Genomic DNA, 26160 nt, shown 5'->3' with positions numbered 1-26160 from the left:
GAGGTTATTATTACGCTTGCATCCGCGATATTTATCATATTAATTTATAAAATTCTATTATCAATTTTTAATTCATTATAAAAAATATTTTATTACTTTAATAAATATGATAAATTAATTAAAATACTAAAAAATTTTTTAACATAACTTTTTTTATTAAAGCGTTAAGTTGAATGAAAACTTAACGGAAGCAAAATATTGCGCAAATAAACAATAAAGTTCGATTACAAAGTTGCCGTTAGCCGAACATGAAATTTTTATGTTGGTGGCAGTTTTCTTAAGCAATCCTTCTTATGAAATTTTGTTACTTAAATGTGCATAACTTTTTGTAGAATTATTCATTTTTTATGAGGTTTTCACCATTGTAATACTTAATTAAAGCTCTTTCCAATGATATATAATAATCAAATATATAAATATTTTAAAATTTTTTCGCACATACCTATATGTATATACATCGGAAAGGAGTACCGTAGCAACAGGTTACAAAAAGTTAACGATTAAGATTTTATTTTAACCCTGCAAAAAAAATTGAATCCTCATATAAGCAAAAAATGCAAAAAAGATAAAAGGTTCATCTTGCTGAATAAATAAAAATTTCTACGCTCAAAATTTTTTTAAAAAAGGTTTAAAGATTATAAACAAAAACAGTAAAAGTAGCTTTAGCTGAAAGTAGATTTTATTCACATTCAGAGGTTTTGTATTTTATTTAAAACATTTCTTAGTACAGGTGAAAGTTATTTTCACAATAATTTCATTTAAAAAACTAGTTAAAAGCCTATTTAATTATCTAAAATTAAACAAGTTACTCGTTGTCGATGATAAGTTTTTAAAAACGTTGCATCCGTAGCCATTTTTAAAATTTTAAATTATTTTTAACTCTACTGCGCATGCGTATAATAACTTTCCTCTTACAAACGACCGTGTGTATTTATATATATATATATATATATATATATATATATATATATATATATATATATATATATATAATAACACATGTATATATACACAAGTATATATGCCAAGCAAAAAAAAAAATATTGAAAACGCTTTTCTTTTAAAAGTAAGAAAAGGTAAGAAAAGATAATTAGTAATATTTGATAACTACTGATGATTACTTGATAAATACTTGATAAATAAAATACTGTAAGTAAAAGTAAATGATATTCACTAACTTATTAGAAAAATAAAACTTTTATAATTACTGTTATTTTGCATGGCATACCTTTTTCTTTTAAATCATTTTATATTAAATAACTAGTTATACACACATACATGCATACATGCGTACATACATGCATACATGTATGTATGTATGTATGTATGTATGTATGTATGTATGTATGTATGTATGTATGTATGTATGTATGTATGTATGTATGTATGTATGTATGTATGTATGTATGTATGTATGTATGTATGTATGTATATGTATGTATGTATATATATATATACACACACACACACACACATATATATATATATATATATATATATATATATATATATATATATATATATATATATATATATATATATATTCTAAAATGCAATCATATTCACTAACACAAGAAGTATATAACAACAACAGTACAACAGCAGTAATTAGTAATAGGAATCAGCAAAAAATATCTATATATCTATGTTAAAGAAACTTTAAATAAAGCATTCTATTTATTTAAAGAGGTTTTTAAATCTTAAATAATCTTTCTTAACATATCGGAGAAATTATCTACACAAAAATTATTTAAAAGATCTCAACATTAAATACAAAACCCAATTTTCAGTTCAGAGTCACAGGGAGAATAATGTGAAAGTTTTCATTTTGTGCACCTTCACGGGTCGTTGATTCAAGTTTCAACATAAAGCGGTTGAACAATAGAAACGGCCTTTGTTTCCAGACTATATATTCTTGTGACTATGCTACAAACAAATGGGTTTAAAAAACGGTAGCTAAATAAAACACCGTTTTAAAAGCGAGTGTTATTAAAACTCGGTTTTGTTAGTGTGAATGGGGTATTACACAAACATTTGGTAAATAATGATGGCCAAAGAAGCAGTTTTAAAGCGTGCTTTAGTAGACGTTGATTATGATAGCGATGATAATGAGTTAATAGAAGTAAAACCAAAAATTGAAAGTACGAATGTTTTCATATGTTTTGTATACATTCGATATTTACAAAAATTTTTATGGTCACTTAGTCATTAATAGTTTTAGATGAGAATTATTTCAAAAAAAATCAAACAATGAGTTTATTGATTTTCTTGCAAAGGTGAGAACTTCACTAAGATCTTCCCAATCTAACAGTTTTTACACCTTTTTTTTAATGAAATTTTAGAAGTTGACAAGAGTCGCCATTGTCCTTACTTAGATACAATCAACAGGTAAATTTAGAAAAAAAGTCTTTTCAAACACTTGCAACTCTTTTAATGAAAATAATGGTTTTGACACAAATAAATATATTTTAAGGTCAGTCTTAGATTTTGATTTTGAGAAGCTTTGTTCTGTATCATTGTCACATTTGAATGTTTATGCTTGCTTGGTTTGTGGAAAATATTTTCAAGGTTTGTTGAGCTTTATTTTTTTTTTTTTTTTTTCATAAAATCTGTTTTTTACAAAATTTTTTGTAATAATTTCTGTTCCAATTCTATTTAAGACCAATAAAGTAAGAACTTTATTTGTTTTTTGAATATTCTCTAATTCATTTCACCAATATTGTTGGTTTAATTTCTCTATATTTGTTTTTATTTTATACTAAATATGTTACATTTACTTTACACCTTAGTAAAGCAGTTTTTTTAAAAAATCAAATGATCTTTTTAATTTCAAGGAAATAATGAAAATTTAAGTTTTTCATTATCTTCAAGTTTGACTTAAAAACAAAAAGCTAACTGAAATTTAAATGCCAAAAAGAAAACTTACTTGACAGAACATTTTCATTTTGACAGAAAGTTTTCATTTTGGCATTTAAATTTCAGTTAACTTTTTGTTTCTGGTGATTCTTTAGTTCTATTGTGAAATTTTATTTGGTTTACATTTATTAATTTGATTGAATAGCAGTACTCATCAACGGTAATGGGGATATTTTAATGTAATGACCAGGAAAAATAAAATAAAGACTTATTGAAGTTAAAGTTTTAACCTAAAACTAATCAATGTTTGTTTAGTACGCCCTATAGCAGTTCACCCTACACTAGTTCACCCAACAGACTAATTACTGAGTGATGTCTGAAAACCAGGCAGTGCAAGTAAATCAATCGAAAAAAGTGATAGTATTTAATGTGTTACAATTTTTATAACAATTGTCAGACTGAAACAGTTTTTTCCTTAAATAGTTAAAGTATCATCATCTTTTTTCTTAAGCTCACTAAGTTTAGTTTTGTGGCGCATCTGCATATAAATATAAAAGTTTATTAATTCTGTCTTGATTATTCTTATATAATGATTTTAAAAGCTAATATCAGTTTTTGTACATGTTAATCTATATAGTTTGGGATTGGTGCATTGAGTAAAAAATTGTATTTATATAAAATAAAAGCTATTTCACTTTTTTATTTACTTAGGCAAGGGTCCCTTTTTTTTTTTTTTTTTTTTTTGCTACTACTTTTTTTCTTTTTTTGTTTGTTTTTGCTGCAGTTGATCTGGTGATAAATGTATGTAGTATATAATTCTATTTTGTTAAACCTTTTCATGACTTATCTTAGATATTGTGTTTTTTTTTGTAGGCCGAGGTAATAATTCGCATGCATATACACATAGCGTTCATCTTGGGCATCATGTTTATTTAAATTTACATACTCTGAAGGTACATTTGCTATATTGTTTTATATAGATATTAAGTGGGTTCTAACTACACAATCAATGGCCATATGACTCAAAATATTTTTTTTTAATTTACCATTTTACAATTATTCATAACATTTATTATGTACTGAAGTTTCTTTTTGAATTTGTTTGAGTATCTATGTAATTAATAATAATTTCTTGACTATTGTTCAACTTAAATCAGGTTCAGAAATATTTTTTTCCCATATTTTCAATTACTGAATTCACTTTTGTTTTAACATAGCAATAGTTTTACACTCTAAAGATAAGGCAGTTTATGCGCAATAATTTTCAATCATTAGTATGAGAAATAAATACCCATCTTTAAATGTGTGAATGTTAATGAGTACAGCTTTTGCATATTCATAAGTTGTTTCCACCAAACTAAATATTTTCATAGATTTAGGAGGCATCAGAACAGCACTAGATTAGTGGATCAGCACAACTCTAATAAAATTATTTTATAATTTTAAAATTGGTCCTTAAAATGACCCCTAAATGATTTATACAAGTAACAACTGGATTAAATTTTATGCATAATTTTTTCATTTTGCATTAAAATAAAAAAAACCATATCATAGATGCATCTCTAATTTATTGTTAATAGATTTGGTAGAATACTGTATGTGTGTGTAAATTATGTTTGTCTGTTTTAGAGCCTTTTATTTCTTTTGTGTCAGGAAAACAAAGGTTGAAATAACTTTTCTATAGTCTTTGCTAACAAAGGCAGAAAATATATCAATGTTTAGTTAAAAATTCAGTTAGTACAACTTAAAAAAATTACTAACTTTTGTAAAAAAAAATAATAATAAGATAAAAATTACAAATACAAAAATTTTCTAAAATTCAAAGCACCAATTGAACAATTCAGATTTTTAAGTTTTTTTTTTTCAATTATTCAATCCCTTTGAGCTTATTTCTTGAATCACTGTAAAAATAGGTTAATAAAATAATTGAGTGAAATCTTTTGCATAAAATATTTTTAAAATGAGTTCATAATATATTTTTTGTTTTGTATCTCTACAAAAAATATTCAAAGTATACAAATATTTCATTTAGATGTCAATGTGTTTAAATTACAAGTAAAGTTATGTATGAATTAACCTTCATTTATCAGCATTAGTCAGGGTTGGCAAAAAAACCCAACCCAAAAAAACCAAAAAAAACCCACCTTAAAAAAATCCAAAAAAACCCAAAGATATTTGGGTTTTTTTAAAAATATCTTTTTTTACAACAGATTCTTAGCTTTTATAAACCCTAAATTGTAAATAATATTGGATTTATTATTATGAAATATATATGTATATTATACTTTTTAGTTCAAACTCCTTACAGAATAATCCATAATATGATTAATCTTTTGTATAGCTGGTTGGGGTTATACAGAAAAAATTATTAGGGAAATTAGTTTAACGCCTAAAAAGAAAAAGAAAAATCAATGAAGATTACAAACTATATTTCATCAAGTTTCAAAAGCTTAACAAAATGATTGGCCATTGATGTTTACCAATCAAATTCTTCGCCTCTCAAATGTCTGTATATCCGAACAAGCTTTTCAGCTCTATCGCTCCCTAACCTATTTCTTAACTTGCTCCACACAATACCAAAAGTAGAAAACACTCTTTCTATGGAGCCAGTGCTTGCAGGACAACTATGAAGAGATTGAAAAATTTTGCAAACCCTTCTGGCAGTGGTAAAGATTTTTGATGCAGCCTTTGCTTCAAATCTATTATACCCCACCATCTTTCACTTGAAATTGTAGAAATAAAGTTGTTGTTGAACATGTGTGGTGGAAAGGTAGTTGTGACTTTTAGCCTGAAATCATAGTATCCAGCCACGTATTCATTGTGCCTATCACTTAGCCAAGCTTCTGCAGCAGCTTCTTGTTCAATCCTTAAAGATTTTCCTAAAATTAAAGAATATTGTATTCCTGCTTTATATATTAAAAATGAGAAATGTAAATATATGGATATTATGTCATAAATTGTGTCTGTAGTCTAGAATCAACTAATGTCTTATGTAAGTTATATAAGTTAAAATAATGTAGTTTTAAGTTTGTTCTTTCAATTTTTGGGTTAGATTTGGTTGCCATGCCTTGGTATTTAATATCAGTCAAATTTGCCAAAAAATGAAAAGGTTCCATTGCTTCATCAAATTTTAACTTAATTTCCATATAATATGGCTTCAGGTCTTCATCCTTCAGGAGAGATAACCAAACTTCACATGCATCTGACAATGATGTTGAGTCACTTTGTAGCTATAAATATAACTTCTTTTTTTAAATATCTTTGCAAATATTTTAATAGTATATTGAAGCCATAGTTTAAAATATTTTAATGAATAACAATTTTGCTTTACATATCTACCTTATCTAAAGCTATCTCACATTTCTCCAGTTGAATTAGAAGATTTTTAGCTTCTCTGAAAATTCCAGCATTATCTATAATTTTCTTGATATTATGTTTAATATCACCTTCATGCTTCTCTATAATATCAAGGTAGTAGTTATAATTTTTAATATAAGTTTTTAAACAGTCTACTTGAGAGTTCCATCGTGTATCATTAGGAAGTTGCGGCATAACTCCATTCCTATCATCCAAAAGCCATCCCTGAAATTAAGAACTAGTTTAATTAGTTGATATAATTCACTGAATAAAAAAGTACAAAAAAATTAAACTGTAAAATTAAAATAATATATTATAAACAATATTTACTCACACGTGGTTGGTGATGGTTTCGGAAGTATTTGTTCACTTCAATTAAATGTGCCAGAAAATTTGGTGTCACATGCTTCTCAACTAAATTTAAGTAATGAGCTGAGCATCCATATGTAAGTAACAACGGATACTCCTCTTTAAGAACTTCTTTCATCTTTTTCATTTTGTTTTCATTATCTGTACAAATGGCAAATACCTGTTGGAAGTAGAGAAATATTCTTACATTTTTAGTTAATTTAAATTAAAGTAAATACTATGTACATAAATACTATATTCAGTATTATTATACTTACATCTTGCTCATAAACCTTCTTGATGTGTTTTATTGCTTGAATGGCTAGTTGAGCACAATATTCTGAAGTTTTTTTTTCACTTCCTGCATCTATAGCGGAGATTAAATATGGGGTCTTTCCATTATGTACACTGTGAGCAATAATTGGATCATTTCTGACACTGCTCCAACCATCTTGTATCAATGTAATAGTACTCCTATTATTTGCAAATTCACTTTTCATAGATTCAACTACTTCATCATTCACTTTATCCAGTAACTCTCCTGAAAGTTTCTTCCGGTTCGGAGGATCATAACCAGGTCTCAAAAAATTAACACAATTTTTAAATTCTCTATTTTCTACAGCATTAAATGGAATATTGCATGCAAAAAAAAATTTGGCAACTTGCAAGTCAAAAACATCCTTCTGGTCTGAGCTTGTTCTTGAAATGTAGCTTTCTATTAACTTTTGTTTTTTATATGGGGTTGGTGTTGAACCAGAGTAGCTACTCCCAAAGACACCAGAAGTGCTTGATGCTTCAAAAGATTCCGAAGTAACTGGGCTAACAAAATTACACAACAAGTTTATAGATGTCTGAGATGATACTTGGCCATCATTTAAAATAAAATTCTTATTTCGTTCTGTAACATCAGCAGATGGGTTTTTTTTTTTACATTTTTTTAAATGAATTCTGATTCTTTCTATTTTTTGGCTATTAATAATTTCATTGCAATAATTGCACTGGCACTGCAGTATTACTTTTCCAGAAACAGTTTTTGATAACTTAGTCACGTCATTCCATTCATCTGCAAGCTTTCTTCCAGATCCAGGAGCCATAATATATGTTCTTATTAAAAAATGTTTTTTTTTCTGAAAATCAATTCTATTATGATTAAAATATAAATAAGTAATGTCAACTAGTTAATAAATCAGGAAATTCCGAAACACTTTGCAGTTTTAAAAGTGATAACATAACAAAAGTCATAACATAACAACATATTCTCCTAGACTAGTCCAGGAGCTCCAAAGTATGTTAGAGACTTAAGGTACTTTGGTAATAAAAATAAGAACATATAGGGTAAATGAACTATAAATTTAGAAATTTAACTTTCCTTTCTGGAAATTTTTATTTCGTATAAACGGTCAGTTTTGAAAAAACCCAAAAAAACCCATAAAACCCAAAAAAACCCATTTGGGTTGGGTTTTTTTAAAAAACCCAGGGTTTTTTCCAACCCTGGCATTAGTGTGTCTATGTTCTCACTACCCTCTACTTTTGACTTCAAAACATGACTTCATAAAATTAAAATATTATGAAAATTAATATAAAAAAGTTATTTTTGTTGTCTTCCTTCAGTTCATTTATCAAAAAAAAAAATTATTTTGAAATTTTAAAAAGTAACAAAGTTCTGAAACTTTATGTTCAAAATCATCCTAACTTATGTTATTTTAAAAATTTACAAGAAGTTTGCAAAAATTAGTTTACTGAAACTCAATCAAAGACAAGGATCAAGATGTTTTTCTTAAAAAGTAGATTAAAGAAAACAATGTTTTAAAAAATAAAAGCAAATATTAAGTTGTTGCTGGGTTTTTACATATATGGATCTTAATCTTTTATCTTAAGAATATTTCTATTGTTTTTTATAATTAATAATTATATTTCTATAAGCATTTTAAGTATCAGAAAATTTAAGTTTATATTATTTTAATAGGCTTTCTTTTCTAGTTTTACTGTCTCCCAGATAATTATGAAATAATTGACCCTTCCCTAGAAGATATTAAGGTGAGTAAAACATCTGAAATATTTGAATATTTGCAGGTTTTTTAATTTTTGTGATGTAAATGACTAAGTATAAACAATCATGTTTAATGATTGTAACTTTTTCCTGTTTATAGTATTTATTGCAGCCTACATTTAGTAAAGAACATATCCGTCTTCTTGATACTTCCACAAGAGTATCACGTGCTCTTAATGGAACTGTTTATATTCCAGGTTCATTTTAAATAAATAATTATGAATTTAAATCATAACAGTTTTACAACTCTAAGATAAAACATAAAAGTTTTATTTTTTATAGGTGTTGTTGGACTAAACAATATTAAAGCAAATGATTATTTGAATGTTGTTCTACAGGTATCCGATATGAGTTATCACTATTATATTAAAGTATTATTATTGTTGTTAATTATTATGAAAGTTTAAGTTATTGTAAGTATGATAACAAATTTTATTTTTTTTAATAAATGATACACCTTTTAATATCACTGTGCTACACAGGAACTTAACATGGCTCTTGTAATACATGTATTAAGACAGGTTTAAATAGAAGATAAATTAGTCAAGAGTTATGCTGGTATATTGCTGTGAGAAAAGTATAGATCTTAGGTTGCATCACATATGAGGCCCTTTGATTAACTTATTATACAACAGCTAAATAGATCAGTATAGATATAGAGCTTGAGAAGTATTTGATTCAACTTAAAGATATTTTTTGGAAAAGAACCTGAATGGATCTTTCAGCAAGATAGTGCATCATGCTACAAAGCAAAAACAGTAACCAGTTGTTTAAAAAAAAGTATTCAAGTACTCCAGTGGTCAGCTCCATCTCCTGATTTGAATCAAGTTGGAATTGTATGAACAGTACTGGGCCGAAAACCAACTAAACTCCTGTAACATCAGCCAAACAACTTAGAAAAAGTTGGAAAGATTTGTTCAACTGCTTATTAATCAAATAGCTTTTTAATTATATAAGAAATGGCTAAACTTTACATTGAAAATAAATGTGGCCATATTTCTTCTTAACTCTGCCTTAATATTCATTTAAAATGCACCAAACTTATGCCTTTTTGTAATTTTTTTTTTCAGTTGCTTAGATTTAAAGTTTACTAAGAGTATATTCATTTATATATTTTTTGTTCATTACAATCCAAAGAGATTTAATTTTAAAAAGTTGATTTTAAAATATGTAAAAGTTCTTATTTTAATTTTTTTTTTTTTTTTTTTTTTTTTTTTTTTTTTTTTTTTTTTTTTTTTTTTTTTTTTTTTTACTTTTTAAGAAAATATTGGAATTTATGTCTTAAGTTTACTAAATTTTATATCCCAAAAAAATTTTTTTTCATAGTTTTTTTAAATCAACTTGTAAAGTGACAATAGTTTCCCCTTAGGTTCATACTTGCTTGAGAGGTTCATACATGGTTGATTAATTATGATTTTTGATTTTTGGGGTATTTTCTTTCATTTCTCAATTGGTTTAAGAAGAGGAAGGAATGAAAATTAATTAACAATTTTGTGTTTGTTTTATCATTTTTTTACTTTTCCTGGTATATTTCACCTCAGTAATTGTAATATAACTTTGGTTTTACATAATACAAGTATTAGTAACTTTAGCTGATATTGTATAAAAAATAAATAATAATAAAATTTTTTAGATCAAGTTAAGTGCTTTATTTCTTAAAACTTTTTATGTTCTGTTTCAAATACAGATTTTTTTCTTTTAATTTACTAAAGTTAAAGTTAAAATAAAATTGTTATGGTTCAACTTGCTTAATCACTTTCAAAGACTTCAACTAAACAATTTTTAAAGTGTTTAATGACATCTTTAGTTAACTGATTTCTTGGCTTATTTAGGCACTGGTTTTTGTCCCTCCTATTCGCAACTACTTCCTTAGAGTTGAGCATTACAGCAATATCAAAAGACCCCCTGGAGATATAATGTTCCCTTTAGGTTAATATTTTGTAATTTTTTGAGTAAAAACTTTTAAAGTATCTTTTTTTAAGTATGAAATATTAATTTTTTTTTTCAGCATTATGTTTGAAAAATAACATCCTTCAAACAACCCCCTGTTTTCTGGTTCTCAAATATGGGCTCTTTCCACAGCACTTTTTATGATCATACAAAAGGTTTTAGGACTTACACATTGAATTTCAGCTATATATAGGTTCCAAATCATGTTAACTGCTAGGTGATACTCAGAGATTTTACTTTTTCTCTGATTTATAATAATCAATCTTTCACTGGAGTAAAAAAAACTGAATAGTTTACTTGATGTTTAATTGCATATTTTTACTGGCATTTTAATCTCCAAGGAATGCTCTATTACTTTCAAAAAAAAAAAGAAAAAGAAAAATAAAAAAATAAAAAAGGAAATTAAAAAGTTATTTACAAATAAAAAGAGTATTTTTACTTTAGTACAAAGATTTGGTGAGTTAACTCGAAAAATATGGAATCCAAGAAATTTTAAATCACATGTCAGCCCTCATGAAATGCTACAGGTATTTAAAATATTACTTTGTTTTTAACTCATCCTTTATAATTGATGTTATATTGTATTCAGTTAAATGTGTTTAAATTATAAAATGTCCAAATTAATGATTGAGAGTTGTGAAAATCAAAAGAAAATGTTTTTCTTTGTTGGACTGCCCAATAATATGAATTAACCAATTTTTTTTTTTTTTTTTTTACCTAAATTTAGATTCTTTTGAAAGATTAAAAAAAGTTATAAAAAAATTTCAATTAACTAAATAATCTAAAACTAGATTAGAATACAAATTTAATGTTTATTAGTTTTAAATGACTCTAAAGTTTAAATTTTTTACTACTCAAAGAGTTTAGATGATGAATTTTATGTTGAAAAGTTTAAGATATAATTTAATTGTTTGCATTTAATTTAACTATTTGAGATAAGCTGCAATCAAAAAAATTTTTAATATTTATTTTTGTAAATATGATATTTAGGCTGTTGTTCTGTGCAGTAATCGGCGTTTTCAATTTACAAAACAAGGTAATTAAACAATGACGAAAAATCTTCAAGTGAAATTTTTGTTTTTCTTTTTTTTCACACCTCATACACATTTATATTTTATTGAAAATAACTTTTCTTTAAAATGTTATAGGAGATCCTATTGAATTTCTTTCATGGTTTATAAATGCTTTGCATTTAACGTTAAATGGAACAAAAAAATCAAATAGTAGTGAGTTTTGTATTTTTGTTTTATATTTTAAAATGAAATTAATAAAAATATATTAAATTCTAATCTCATAGATTATATTTTATGTGGCTATTCTAGGTGTTATTTATAAAGCTTTTCGTGGAGAGATGAAGCAGTTCTATAGAAAGCTTCCAGCAACTGATGTTAGTTCAAATTGGTTTGTTTCAAAAGAAGAAGCTTGCTTCTTAATAAATTTAGTTTATATCATTGTTTAGTAGTAAGAAATAGCCAAAAATAGTATGGTTCTATGATTAATATGTGTATTAAAGCAGCTTTTTATCAGTTTTTACATATTGATTGTTTTAATCAAAAAATGTAATACATCTAAGTTGTGTATTGGCAGGATAAAGAAATGGAGAGGAAACTTTTGGAAGATGGAGAGTATAAGGGTAGATAAATCTGATTTGGCTCAGTGATTATTGCCATACTTTTCTGTTGATTGTTACCTTGTTTTTATGTTGACTGTTACCTTGTTTTTATGTTGACTGTTACTTGTTTTTATGTTGACTGTTACTTGTTTTTATGTTGACTGTTATTTCATTTAAGTTAAGTTGCACTTCTTCATGATCTTCAGGCTTTATTGTCTGTATCTTTTCAGTGCTTCAATTCTTATTTTTATTTATACAATTTTAAATTTATGCTTAATTTTGTAGAAAAGGAATTAGTAACACCATTTTTATATCTAACTTTGGATGTCCCTGCTTCTCCTTTATTCAAGGTTTCAGTTTTTTTTTATCTTTTTTTTTTAAACCAAGTTTCTTGAAAGAAATATTCTAGGTTTTCTTAAATAAATCTTTTATGGCTTAAATCAACATTTAATACATTTTTCATATTAAATCAATTGATTTGGAATTGAAATGACCTAATCTATTTAAGGCAATCATGTCATTAGAAATTTATTTAAAAAAAAAACATTTTAGCATTAAGTTTTATTTTTTAACTCTTTTTCTGCTTTAGGATGAGTTAGAGCAAAATGCAATCCCTCAAGTTCCTCTAATCAATCTTTTACAGAAGTTTAATGGATATCAAGAAAAGGTAATTTTTTACATTTTTATTTACCCTTAAGTTTATTAACAAATATGCTAATTATGCTCAGCTCTGTAATCAATCCTAACTTGTAATTGTACTGATAAAAGTCACTATTATAGCTGATACTACTTCTTGTAGCTGATACTACTTATAGCAGTAATTGGTTTTGTTTTTATGTAACCACAAGTTTACATACTTTTATGTATAGCTTTTTTAGTTCTCAATAATGAGTTAATAACACTGGTCATTCTGAAATATCTTCCAGAGTTTTTTATTTGTTTTCTGTTAAATTGAATGTGCTAGTTACAAAATAACACTGGTTTTTTTTAGTAGCTCTAGTTTTAAATTTACATGTTAAAAACTAGTGCCTGTGCATGTTTAAGATCTTGACAAAAATTTCAGCAGTAATCAGCCATCAAATATGTCCCATCGGGAGATGATCTTCTTCAATGCTCCAAATATCCTAGTGAAGCCTTTCACCTTTCTCTTCACTATAATCTCCAAGACTTTTAGGAAATCTATCCAAATGAGAATATAAATAATTATATAAAAATAACAATGATCATGATAATTATGAGGCTCCTGCCAAATCATGGGTGTCTTTAATTTAAGAGCAGATCTTTTTCTATTGGACCATTGTCATGAAAAGACAATACAATTTTGGCATAGAGTATTTTTCACCCATGGTTTCTGGAGATTGCAAATATTCACTTCAAAGTAGTTAAAGTATGCAGATTTAACAAAGTCTATGATCGATTTATGATACTTTGTAAAGATATATTTGCCACAAATAACACAAAGACTGTCAACTCTGTGTATTTATAAAATGTGGAAATTAGTATATCAAAAACTTTTTTAAAAAATTTTTTGCTTGTCTTTTGCGCTTTATTCTTTTTTATTGATTGAAAATCAAACCAGAGAAATATGACTTGATTTTCTATCAAAAAATGGGATTAAATAACACAGATATTATTGCAGATCTTCAATTTTTAAATATATTTTACTAGAAAAAACACTTTTAAAAACCATTAAAGTTTCTTCTACATATAGAGAAACACTAATGGTTTTTAAAAGTGAATGCTTTACTTCAATCTCTGTAAGTTTCAAATTTTTTAATGCAGTTGTCAATAGAAGAAAAAAAAACAGTTCTCTAAAAAGCTATGAAAAATGGCTGATTTATAATCTACTTTCATTTAATGAATTTGTAATTTTTGTAATAAATTGTAAAAAACTTGATTGTTAGTAGTTGGAGTAAATTTTTTGTCTGAAGTTGCTGCATTTTTCTGTTTTGTAATTTTGAATTTAAATTTTATTTGTATCTTTTTTAAGGAATACAAGACTTACAATGAAATATCTGTCAAGAAGTTTGTGCTAACCAAGCTCCCAAAATATTTGATTCTTTTCATCAAGGTCTTTATTAATTATTTATATATTCATGATAAGTCTTTTATATCAATTCAAAAATATTTCAATCAAGAAATAGTTCAGTATATTTGACATACATGAATTATTTGAATTGAAAGATATTTTCAGACCTTAGTGTTGAGAATATTTTCAGTGAAAAGCCTGAAGTTAGTCAACAACAATTTTACACATTTGAGAATTTCATAATTTTTGTTTTTATAAAACATTTTAGCTTTTTATATGCTACTTAATGTTTAGGGTCATTCCGAAAAGCAAAGTTATTTTCAAGAAATGTTTTTTTTTTTAAATACCATGAACTGAATCTCACAGATATATTTACACATACATACAGGGTAGGCCAAATTGGACTGACTGATTTAAAATCTGTATAACCTTTGTATTTTTAAAGTTTTTTTATCTATTTTTTTATACAAATTATAAACAGGGTTATAAAATTTAGTAATGTTTTCATACTCATAATATCTCATACTTCATACTGCAAGAACATGGCAAAGTTGTTGGGTTTTATTTTAATTCCGGATGGTCTATTGTTAAAACAAAAAGAAAATACAATCAGGATTTTAATACCGCCACAACTCAGTACAAACATAATAAGGAACTTAATAACCCATTTTGAGGAACAGGGTGCAGTATGTGATAGTTATATGAAAAAATGTTAATCAGCATGTTTCCAGTCAGCAAGCTGTGGATGTTGCATGTGAAAGTGTTAAAAATGATCCATCTATGTCTACTTGTCTACATGCTACTTAATCAGGCATCTCCATCTTTAGGGTTTGAAACATCTGACTGTTATAATTTTTTAGTATCTTGATATATATGGGTTATATTACCCTTATATGTATGACTTATATTACCTTTTTTTCACTGCTCTTTAGGTTTATATTACCTTTATTTCACTGCTCTTTAGGCATCTTCTTTTATATGTTCTCTTTGGTTGGATTATGTTTTACACAGTCAGATTTAAGGATTTATTTTTCACAAAAACTTAAAATCTGATGCATACTATGTTCTTCAAAGTTTTAGAAATGTATATGAGTCATTGACTTCTAAAACTAAACTTTTTTGTCTTTGGCATAAAAAGACTTAACTATTTTGGAATATTAAAAATGGAATTCAAGATAAGAAAAAGCTATCATTAATAGAAGACAAGTATGGTTAATAAAAAAAAACTGTATTTTGTTCTGTAGAGTGAACTCAAATTATAAGATGCATCTTTTCAACAACTCAAATTATATTAGATTTCATGTGCCTTTTGAATTTCTTACCATTATTTGTATCATACTCTCTTTCTGACTTATTCTCTTTAGGTATTTAAAGTTTCCTAGAGAATCTGCCATTGTTACATCTGCTATTATACAAGGTGTTACAAAGAAAGGAGTTTGAGTAATCATTAGTTTTTTTTATTTAATTTAAAATATAAATTACTCAAATCCCTTTGTTTTTTTTTTGTGCCATCCTTGTATAGCAATGCTAGATATCTAGCTTAATAATAAGTTATATTATTTGGTGATTCAAAATTTTGTCATGATTGCAACTTAAAATTAAATTATATATATGCACAATATTTAAAAAAATAACATTGATGCAATCAACAAGTTTATACCTGTTGTTTTTTTTTGTTTTTTAGTCATAGTTTTCAACAAAATATAGATAAACTTTAAAACATTTATGGACAATAAAAAAAATCTGTTAACTGCAACTTTTTTTACTTTAAAGTAGCAAACAAATTTCTTCATGATAAAAATATTTCCAAACTTTGTCCAACTTTAGGTAGATATGTTAGGACCAAAACTTGTGTTGATTGCTTATTCCTGGCCTAAAGTAAAAAATGTCACAATTACTACTATATGGAATGACACTTTGATTTCTTTGTAACTTTTTTATTATTTTTTATAATATTTGATTTAGTTATAACTTTTTCTGATTGTTTTAAAAAATAATGTAAAGTAGCAAACTTTTCTGTTAAATTTTGATAACTATGTAAACTTTTATATGACTTTTTAAAAGTAACTTTTTTGCAACATCTAAAATTGATTATTTACCTAAAGTTTTTTTTTTTTTACTCTAGAGATTTAATAACAACACTTTCTTTGTGGAAAAAAACCCAACTGTTGTAAACTTTCCTGTTAAGTTAGTTTTCAAGTTTTAGTTTGTTTAATTAAAGTTCTCTTAGATTTATTTTCTTAAAGTTAAAATTGAACTAATTTTTCTATAGAGGGTTGGATATGAGAGAGTTTCTATCGAGTGATGAAGAAGTAATAGCAAATAACAAGGATACTTGTTATGATCTTATAGCTAATATATCTCATGATGGTGAACCAGGTAATGTTTTGTTTTGTTTATGATTAATATTTTATGTTTTACATCTGTGTAAAACTCTCTTGAATTCTTTTTAGGATCAGGCAAAGGAACATATCGTGTTCATGTTCATCACAAGGTTTTTTTTACTTTTTTTTTATTAATATTCAATGATTTCACTGTTCACATATTTCATTAGTATTTATGAATTTTTTATTCATAATAAGCTGAGTGTAAGATGTATAGAATAGTAGTTAAATAAATATTTTTTTTCACAAAGAAACTTTTTGAAAAATAGAAAGTGAAAATTTTTAATGAAACATATATATCTCTTTAAGTTAGTGACAAAATTAAAGTTTAAATATTGATGGAAATCCTACTAATTGTTAGTGTTAGTTGTAAATTAAAGTTTGAGTGTAATAAGTATATGTCAGAGTAGTTTTTTTTTGAATGATTGAGATTACCTAAAGTATTTTTTGCTGTTAATCTTTTTATTAAACCAAAGTTAATAACATAATAATGGGCTGTGATCTGTTTTTTTTTTACAATTTTACAAACCAGAAACTACTACTTGCTTTTGTATTTATATTTATTAAAAATTGTCAACTGTTTTTTAATAGTGCAATGAAGACATTTCATATACATATGAAGTAACATGCCATAAATCATGCCATAGCATCTATTTAGTAACTAGAAGAAACAGAATAAGTGTAGTTGGAAAAATGATTAAACTTCAGGATTCATAAATGAAATATCACAAATACTGTATCCTGTTATTTTTTGAAGGGAAACAAAGAATGGTATGAGCTCCAAGATCTTCATGTAAAAGATATTTTGCCGCCCATGATTACATTGTCAGAAAGCTATATACAGGTAACTATTAAAAGATAAATTACCCAAAGTGGTCAGTCAAGTAAGTATCCAAAAAATATTAACTAAAATAACTATTTGATAAACTGTTCTAATTTTATCGCTTTTGTTTTCATTTAATTTGTAATTTTACAAAGGTGCATAAGAGTGGTGTTGTAACCAATTACATATTTTAACTAGATGTCTAACTCTGCATAAATTCTGCAAAAAATGTGAAGCAATTTTATTTTAGTTTGTAAGCCTATGTAGCGATATAAAGAATTATGCAGGTGAAATTTAGCTCACCATTAAAAATCAAGTTGTTGCTATAATGTTTATAAACAAATTTATTAACTATTATTCATAAACTGTTTTACAAACCTTATGTTTAACAGTAGTACACAATGAAAAGTTTAAGAATCTATTTTACAAAAACTCAGATATTACAAAACTTAGTTGTCAATATGAATGTTTTTGAGTTTTACAACTTAAAAGCACCCTGTGGGAAACAATTGAGTTATTGTTATAAAAAAATATCTTTTCAATTATGAAAAGGACTCAAGAGTTATGATGTACTATATGTTGGTGTAACTGATAAGGTATATTTTTTATATTGATTATAAATGTAGATCTTAAGATATTAGTTTAGCATAAGCATAATTATAGGGACACTGTTATCATGAAATCTGATATCGTCAACCCGAGCTGACCCGAGAATGCCACCTATATGGGGTGATAGTGAAAACATTCCAGGGTCACCTGGTGCAAGTTTTGAAATCTTTTAGGTACATCTGCAAAAAAAAGTGACTTTGAAGTTACAAAAATGGAAAAAATTTACCTTCTACTTTTAACATACCAAAACTGCTATAAAATCTATACCATTAATCACAGACCAACAAAATTTGGTGGCAATGTAGCCTATGCCAATTCCTAGATTTGGGTAAAATTTTATTCCCATCTTTACAGTGTAACAAAAGTTATGGTAGTTTTAGTGTTGATTTTTTCACTTTCAGTGCAAAACTTCTCTAATTATAGCCCATTGCAAGCCCCCAGGCCATGATGTGGTAACACAAGTGCTCTCGTTGAATATACCAACAACTTTATAGAATAAGGATTTTCATGTTCTTACCAAAATTTTTGGTTTAGGGGGTCAAAACTGTTGTTCTTGATCGAGCCCTATTTATAGCATATGCACTTTTTATATAAAACCTTACATCACAGTGTTATTAGTGCCCCATAAACATTCTTTTGACTAAACCACTACCTTAGAAGTTAGTTGAGACATTTTGACAGATTTTTTGAGGAAAATTATAAAAAATTTTGACATTTTACTCTAGTAAATTTGTGCTTATTATTTAACCGAATATATTTTTCTGGTAAAAAGATAATAAGAAATTTTAGAAAATAGACATACAAAATAAAAAATAATAATAAGGATAAAAACTTTTAAACAAATAAAAAAAATGCATTTAAAGTTTTAAAGGTAATTTTTATTTAAAAAAAATTGTGAAAAAGTTAAGAACCACAGAACAAAAACGGTAATTTTTACCTAATACCGCGTAATTCTACCATGAATCTTTAAGCACTCATACGATTTGGCATTGAGTCTGTTAAATTCTCTAAAATATGTTTGGGAACATCTCCAAATATTGCCGGTAAAATATTGCACAACTCCTTAAGGCTCCTTAGTGCTTTGGCAATCTCTTTATCAAGCCAACTCCAAAGATTTTCATTGCAATTTAGATCTGGGCTACTTGGTGGCCAAGTTAGTCGCTCAATAATTTTGCTTTCGAACCAATCAGAGACAATTTTAGCCCTGTGACATGGTGCATTGCCTTGTTGAAAAATGAACGGAACGCTTTGCTCAAGTGCATCGATTGACGGTAACAAGTTGTTATTTAAAATATTGACATAATAGAGTTGAGTCGACCACTAAATAATTTAAACATACCAAGACCATAATATGTCATGCAGCACCATATTCCAATCGACCCGCTACCTTGTTTTGTTCTTTGAACAATACAATCAAGATCATATTTTTCTGAAGGCTGCCTGCGAATCATACTTCGGTTTTTTCTGTTATCAACCTTTATTCATCTCATCACTGAACATTACTGTCCTCCATTTTTGTTTAGACTATTCTTTGACGCTTTGGCAAAATTCTTTTCGCTTTTTTATGTGTTGTTTGGTAAGTCGCGGTTTTAGAACAGCTTTTTTCCATAACATATTGTTAGCTAATAGTTTCCTACACACAAGTGACGGCATGGTTTGTTTGTTTTTTTTTTTCATGGTTCATGCGACAGCATGGTTCGATTTTTCTTTGCCAACCTGATTAAAAGGCGATCATTATTGGGTGTTGTCAAACGCGGTCTTCAAGAACAATGGCGATCAACGTAAGATTTCGTCTCTTTGAATCTTTTGATGATTGTTAGCACCGAGCTTTGTGATCGTTTTATTATTTTTCCAATTTCACGAGCGGATTTACCTTCCTGGTAAAAATGCACCACTTTTACACGATCTTCATAGGTAATAGCTTTACTGCTCATTTTTTCAAAAGAAAAGAATTTTTTTTTTTGTTTGAAACTAAATACTTTTTTTAAAATTATTTTAAAAAATTAATTTTTTTCAAAAAATTTTATTGGTTTTTTGGTAATGACTTAGGTCATTAATAGAACATTTAAACAAAAAAGGTAAAAATAAATTTAAAAAGACGTTTCCGCCGCATTTAGCACAAAAAATTCTTTGTGGTTCTTAACTTTTTCACAAAAAAATATTTAAAAAAATTAACACATAATATTTAATCCTTATTTTTATAGGTTCTATTAATTAATTCTCAAAAAAAAAAAATCTTTTTTCTCATGCTCTATTTAATATGTTTGAAAAAAAAAAAGACTCTTATTATCTTTAGAATAAAAATTAAATTTATTTGAAAAAAATATTTTTTTTATTTAGTGGTTTTTAACTTTTTCACAATACTGTATAAAATTATAGTTTTTAGAATTTTTGTTTGTTGGAGGTAATGAGTGAAAATTTTCTATAGGTTCAAAGTGCAGCAAAATCGCTTTCTGCCACATCAATATTGACAACCCAGGACCTCATCAATTTACAAATTAACACTGGCCTCTCCATCAATTGGATCAAAAAATTAGTGAAAACTCCCCATCAGTCATCAGACAAGATGATTGAGCCTAACTTTTATGCCAATTTTCAAATGGCTGGTCAACAACTGAAGGACTCTTTTACTTGTATATACTTAAAAACCACAGATTCCAAAGATCGTGACACAAGCCATGTTATTGTTCATTGCAAAGGTTTGTCTGTTCTGGTTAGTCAAGCCATTTAATCTAGAGAAACTTCAGGTGCCTACTTTGTCAAATTAGGCATTAATGGAGGTAAAGGTTTCCGCATGTTTTTTGTCAGTGTTATTGTGCACAGTCAATCAACTCTTCAAAATTCTCAAAACTGTGTGATCTGATGCTGAAAAGTGGCCACCCATGTTTCATATTCATCAAATGTTGATGTTTTACAAATTCTTGCTGAAGAAACTTCCAACACCAAAGCTTTTACTGTCATTGAAGCTTTCAAAAAGTTTAATTTGGTTGTGAATTCATGCTTTGGAAATGTACTAGAAAAGGATTTTTCTTTCAAGATCAATTTAAAGCCACATATTTGGCTATCCAACTTGAAAGCATCATGCCCAAAATCCACACAGTATTCTACCACATCAAGGACTTTGTAAACATGAAACAATTGCTCTTAGGAAAATTCAGTTAACACAAAAGAGATAGAACCCACCCAGAATACAAAGGAAGGCTGTTCAGTTGTCATGTGGATTTGAATACCAAACACCATTAGAAAATTATCAAGAATTTTCATCCAATCAGCTTCATTTTAATGGATAAATATCATTTGTTAGAAGAGAATTTAAGCTCATAAGTAACCCATTATAATGAATCATAGTGAATTTCAAAAAAAAATTATTAAAACTTGTGTCAATCTTATGTCAGAGTTTAGTGCCATTTTAGAATAGTAAGCTGACCAGTGCTTTAAATGTCAAATAAATTAAAGAGTGTCAAGATATCACAAGAAAAGAAAAGAATTGAATAAATTTTAAATAATAATTCACTGTTAGTGTAAATTTATTACACTGTACAATTTGAAAACAAAGCACTAAGGAAACTCTAGGCTTTTTCAGCTGTTTTTATGTATGAAATGGGTTTTTCAGCACACAACACATGTTGACCAATTGAAGATCACATACAAAAAGTTTTCAACACATTTCTTTTCTTTGCTCACAAATCGTCATGGCTAAATCCATGTGTAGAATAAGCACAAATTTACTAGAGTAAAAAATGTCAAAATTTTTTATAATTTTCCTCAAAAAATCTGTCAAAATGTCTCAACTAACTTCTAAGGTAGTGGTTTAGTCAAAAGTATGTTTATGGGGCACTAATAACACTGTGATGTAAGGTTTTATATAAAAAGTGCATATGCTATAAATAGGGCTCGATCAAGAACAACAGTTTTGACCCCCTAAACCAAAAATTTTGGTAAGAACATGAAAATCCTTATTCTATAAAGTTGTTGGTATATTCAACGAGAGCACTTGTGTTACCACATCATGGCCTGGGGGCTTGCAATGGGCTATAATTAGAGAAGTTTTGCACTGAAAGTGAAAAAATCAACACTAAAACTACCATAACTTTTGTTACACTGTAAAGATGGGAATAAAATTTTACCCAAATCTAGGAATTGGCATAAGCTACATTGTCACCAAATTTTGTTGGTCTGTGATTAATGGTATAGATTTTATAGCAGTTTTGGTATGTTAAAAGTAGAAGGTAAATTTTTTCCATTTTTGTAACTTCAAAGTCACTTTTTTCTGCAGATGTACCTAAAAGATTTCAAAATTTGCACCAGGTGACCCTGGAATGTTTTCACTATCACCCCATGTAGGTGGTATTCTCGGGTCAGCTCGGGTTGGCGATATCAGATTTCATGATAACATTAGGAGTTAATGAACTATTTTTATTTTAAATTTCATAAATGAAAAAAGTAATTTTCTTTTCATGACAGATACAAACAAAATGTATATAAAACATAAAAATACAATTAAAGTATAAATGAAATCGTTTGCATATTTTTCATAAACCTTTGAACAAAACAAACTTGTTAGACTGTTGCGATAACCTTGTCGTAAAATTTACGATAATGAATGCTTATCTTTTTGTTGATAATTTTGGATATATACTGGAAAATTTGAATCTCTTGGCTAAGCTACGCTGTGAAGCATCATCCTTCTTATCAATCAATTTTTCTACCATTTTTATCTATTTCTTAGGCATTTTTCTTGCATTGTGACCACTTCCGACCTTTCATTCTGGACCTATATTGTTCTTCTTTCGTTTCAGTTTATCTTATATGGTCGATTTTGGTACATTTTCCATGCGAAAGTAATAAAAAATAAACGTTTTGTCCTCTTTTGGATGCAAATCCAAAATATGAACACTTGTTTTCGGAGTGCCTCTTGATTATTCAAGCTTTTAGAAATGTTTAATAAAGTTCTGGAAAAATAAAAAGCTATGGTATATTGTAGAGGATCAAATTTGCAACATAATACGTAGGGTTATAAAATTATAAAACATATTGAAGCTACAAAGTTTGTCTAGATTTTTAGTTGTCACGTTTTATATCCAAGTGTAGCTCTCTTATAAACTGAAGTAGAGACTGATTAAAGACAAGCATCAACGTTTTTAATAAAGTTAGAACCTTCACTAGATATTTGATTTTGTTCAATAAGAGATCTCCTTTTTCTCCACTGTAATGAAAAGATTTATTTGAAAGATCTTTTGTCAAAAGCAAGACAGTTGCAAAATTTTGATCTTTTGATAGAGCTCCTCAATTAAATCTTCCTCAAAGCAGATTCCAATTTATGTGCATCTGGATTGTTCTTTAAATCACTTTTTGTACAATTGCAAGCAATCAATTCAATCTGATCTTTTTTTATGTGATATTTTATGTCGAAATAAATTGAAATAGGGTTCTTAAGTCTTGATAAAAAGTTAAGTGACAGATCGGTGAAAGTCAATGTGGTAATCGCCGAGTTTATTTCTAAATTTAAATCCTTCCTTCAGAAACTGTTTTCTCTCTGAGCAGGGTTCATTGTGTTCGACTCGTTCTTTTGATTGTGGTTAAATTTTAAAAAAATGTATTAAATTTTTTTTGTAATCTGAAAGGAAAAATAGCATTACGTAAAGATTAACAAGCAATTTTATGATAAAAACTGTACATGGTAGAGAAATTCTACTTTCAGATTTGTAATCAGCTAAACAAGCTACGCTTATACCGGCCAAAAAACTTCAAGGAGAGGCAATTTTTTTTTGTTGACCAGTGGAATCAACACATCTTTGTATGGCAAATCCTGTATGGTTGTATTTTGTAAAAATGTCACCAAAAAACCCAGGTGAAATTGACAGAAAAAGTCAAATATGAACGAGAACTCACTTCAGGTAATTCAAAAATAGATTTAAGCAATTTAAATGGTCCTGATGAGTAAAAGTGCAGCGCTAAAGCAAATTTCTTAACATCTTCAGAGTATCTATAATCCTTTTGTTTCTGCCTTTTACTTTTTAACTCAGATTTAAACAGTTCTAAAGTTAGTACAGAAATGTTATGATCGAGTATTTCAGTAACATTTTAAAGTCTTTTTTTCTCAAATTTTTTAATTCTTTTATTGAGTGAATTTATTTATTTTTTCTCTTTTCGCTTTTGTTTCATTATCTTAATATTCTTTATAAGAATATTTTTTTATGGAAAAGTTTGAATTAGAACTTTTTTGTTTACAGTATTAGTGGTTTTCTGCTAATGGTTTATTTAAAATTGAACTCATTGGCATTATTTATCTTATTTTTCAAGAACACAATAAAGTCAAATATAGCAAGCGTTGATACTTAGTTGATACTTAATCTATTATTATCTATTTTAAAATGATTGCTGCAGGTTCGACTTAATTTATTGGGTGTAACTTGTGTACGCTTAGAAGCCATTACCCATTTATCACAAAGATTGTTCTATTTTTACAATCATAGGCTGATCAAGAAATAACCATATTTATTATTATTATTATTATTATTATTATTATTATTATTATTATTATTATTATTATTATTATTGTTATTATTATTATTATTATTATTATTATTATTATTATTATTATTATTATTATTATTATTATTACTATTAATATTGATTTTATTATTATTATTATAATGATAATAATAATAATGATTATAAAATTGATAATAATAATAATCATAGTAATAATAATAATAATAATAATAATAATAATAATAATAATAATAATAATAATAATAATAATAATAATAATAATAATAATAATAGTCATTATTAATACTATTATTATTATTGTTATAATTGTTATTCTTATTATTATTATGATAATAATAAAAATGATAATAAAATTGATAATAATAATAATGATAATGGTAAAAAGAATAATAATAATAATAATAGTCATTATTAATATTGTTATTATTATTGTTATAATTATTATTTTTATTATTATAATAGTAATTATTATTATTATCATTATTATCATTATTATTATTATCATTATTATCATTATTATTATTATTATTATTATTATTATTATTTTATATTATTATTATTATTATTATTATTATTATTATTATTATTATTATTATTATTATTATTATTATTATTTATTATTATTATTATTATTATTATTAGGAAGATATAAAGTGTCTGTGTTTTTTTTATCTTGCTGGTAAAATAACGTTTCTGGCCAAAAAATTTGCTTTATAACTGCAGCTCGAGTTAGACAGTTAATATCTATTATTGGTCGTAATCAATAGGGTCAATTGTCCATGTTTATTACGCACGAATGTTGCATATTTATGTTTATGTATAAACGGTCAAAAGATACGTGTAAACAAATACTGCATATTTAAGTTTATGGCTAAATCTGAGGCCAAGGTCTGTGTTGGTCAGTATCCTAACTTTGGCCCTATCAAGGCAGCTATCACCAATTAGTAGGCTGAAATGCCTAGTGTTTGGTGATGGCAGCCTTGATAGGTTCAATGAAAAATATAATAATAAATATTTCTCTTTTAATTCAATTTGTAATAAATGTTTTTGTTTTTATTTTGTAAAATTTTAAAGAACCACTTAAAAGAAAAAAATTTCAACATTTAAAAAGTAAAGCAAGTGTTTTTTTTAGTGTTTTCGAGTTTTTATTTTAAGCGTTTTGGAATTGTCATTAACCTATAAAAAGTTTTTTTTTTCTTTTTTTTTTTTTTTTTTTTTTTTTTTTTTTTTTTTTTTTTTTGCTATGTTGCAATCATACAGGAATTAGTTATAAAAGATTTACCGGCTTAAACAATATTTCTTTATGAAATTTATTCTTTACTCATAAAATATTACTTAAGCGAAAGATATTTTAGATGAAGAAAAATTTTTTTAAAAAGTTTTCTTAACACAAAAATATACTTTTATGTTTGTTTTCATCTTGTTTTGAAAACTTTTGTTTTTATTATTTGATAAAATTTATTTGTGAGAAAGTATCTTATTGTGGTTATAAAAGCCTTTACTATTAGTAAACAATTCTTTGATTTAGATTTGGGAATTACAACTAAAGTCTCAACCTGTGTTGAAGTAAAGAAGAAAATTCGTCTAAAATTATTCTACTCTTTCAGGGAATGAATTTTACCCATA

At 26.6% G+C, this 26160-nt stretch overlaps 2 protein-coding genes and 1 pseudogene across 3 annotated transcripts in view; 2 read left to right on the top strand and 1 right to left on the bottom strand.

Annotated features, from left to right (window-relative positions):
• The window catches only part of LOC145187981 (uncharacterized), a 433414-nt gene that overhangs the window by 87842 nt on the left and 319412 nt on the right, over nt 1-26160 (top strand). The window lies entirely within an intron of this gene.
• Nucleotides 1939-26160, top strand: LOC145187398 (ubiquitin carboxyl-terminal hydrolase 39-like). The gene is made up of 21 exons (XM_090065972.1): nt 1939-2141; nt 2343-2388; nt 2474-2568; nt 3730-3809; nt 8542-8598; nt 8712-8808; nt 8894-8949; nt 10444-10540; nt 11006-11088; nt 11552-11597; nt 11710-11787; nt 11884-11948; nt 12149-12194; nt 12459-12523; nt 12763-12840; nt 14164-14244; nt 16328-16389; nt 16475-16581; nt 16656-16696; nt 17344-17430; nt 26063-26160. The coding sequence occupies exons 1-21, from the start codon at nt 2045-2047 to the stop codon at nt 26102-26104; spliced, it is 1506 nt and encodes a 501-aa protein (XP_089922098.1). The 5' UTR covers nt 1939-2044; the 3' UTR covers nt 26105-26160.
• On the bottom strand, nt 5302-7687 carry LOC149893111 (uncharacterized; annotated as a pseudogene). Its single transcript, XR_016444848.1, has 5 exons — nt 6840-7687; nt 6548-6742; nt 6196-6438; nt 5924-6086; nt 5302-5735 (listed from the first exon to the last, which is right to left on the bottom strand). The product of XR_016444848.1 is annotated as an uncharacterized LOC149893111 (transcript).

Source organism: Hydra viridissima, unplaced genomic scaffold (genome assembly GCF_058129835.1).
Source record: "Hydra viridissima isolate aposymbiotic clone 2 unplaced genomic scaffold, HvirCarnegie_v1 scaffold_1, whole genome shotgun sequence".
In the NCBI taxonomy this organism is placed as follows: domain Eukaryota; kingdom Metazoa; phylum Cnidaria; class Hydrozoa; order Anthoathecata; family Hydridae; genus Hydra; species Hydra viridissima.
This window is presented reverse-complemented; position numbering and strand designations above follow the sequence as displayed.

Bases quoted from the DNA above. Each gene is read 5' to 3' on its own strand.
- LOC145187398 (XM_090065972.1), top strand. From the start codon at position 2,045: ATGATGGCCAAAGAAGCAGTTTTAAAGCGTGCTTTAGTAGACGTTGAT. The intron at 12,841-14,163 runs GTAATTTTTTAC...ATCTTTTTTAAG, and splicing joins TTAATGGATATCAAGAAAAG to GAATACAAGACTTACAATGA. The intron at 16,390-16,474 runs GTTAGTTTTCAA...ATTTTTCTATAG, and splicing joins GTTGTAAACTTTCCTGTTAA to AGGGTTGGATATGAGAGAGT.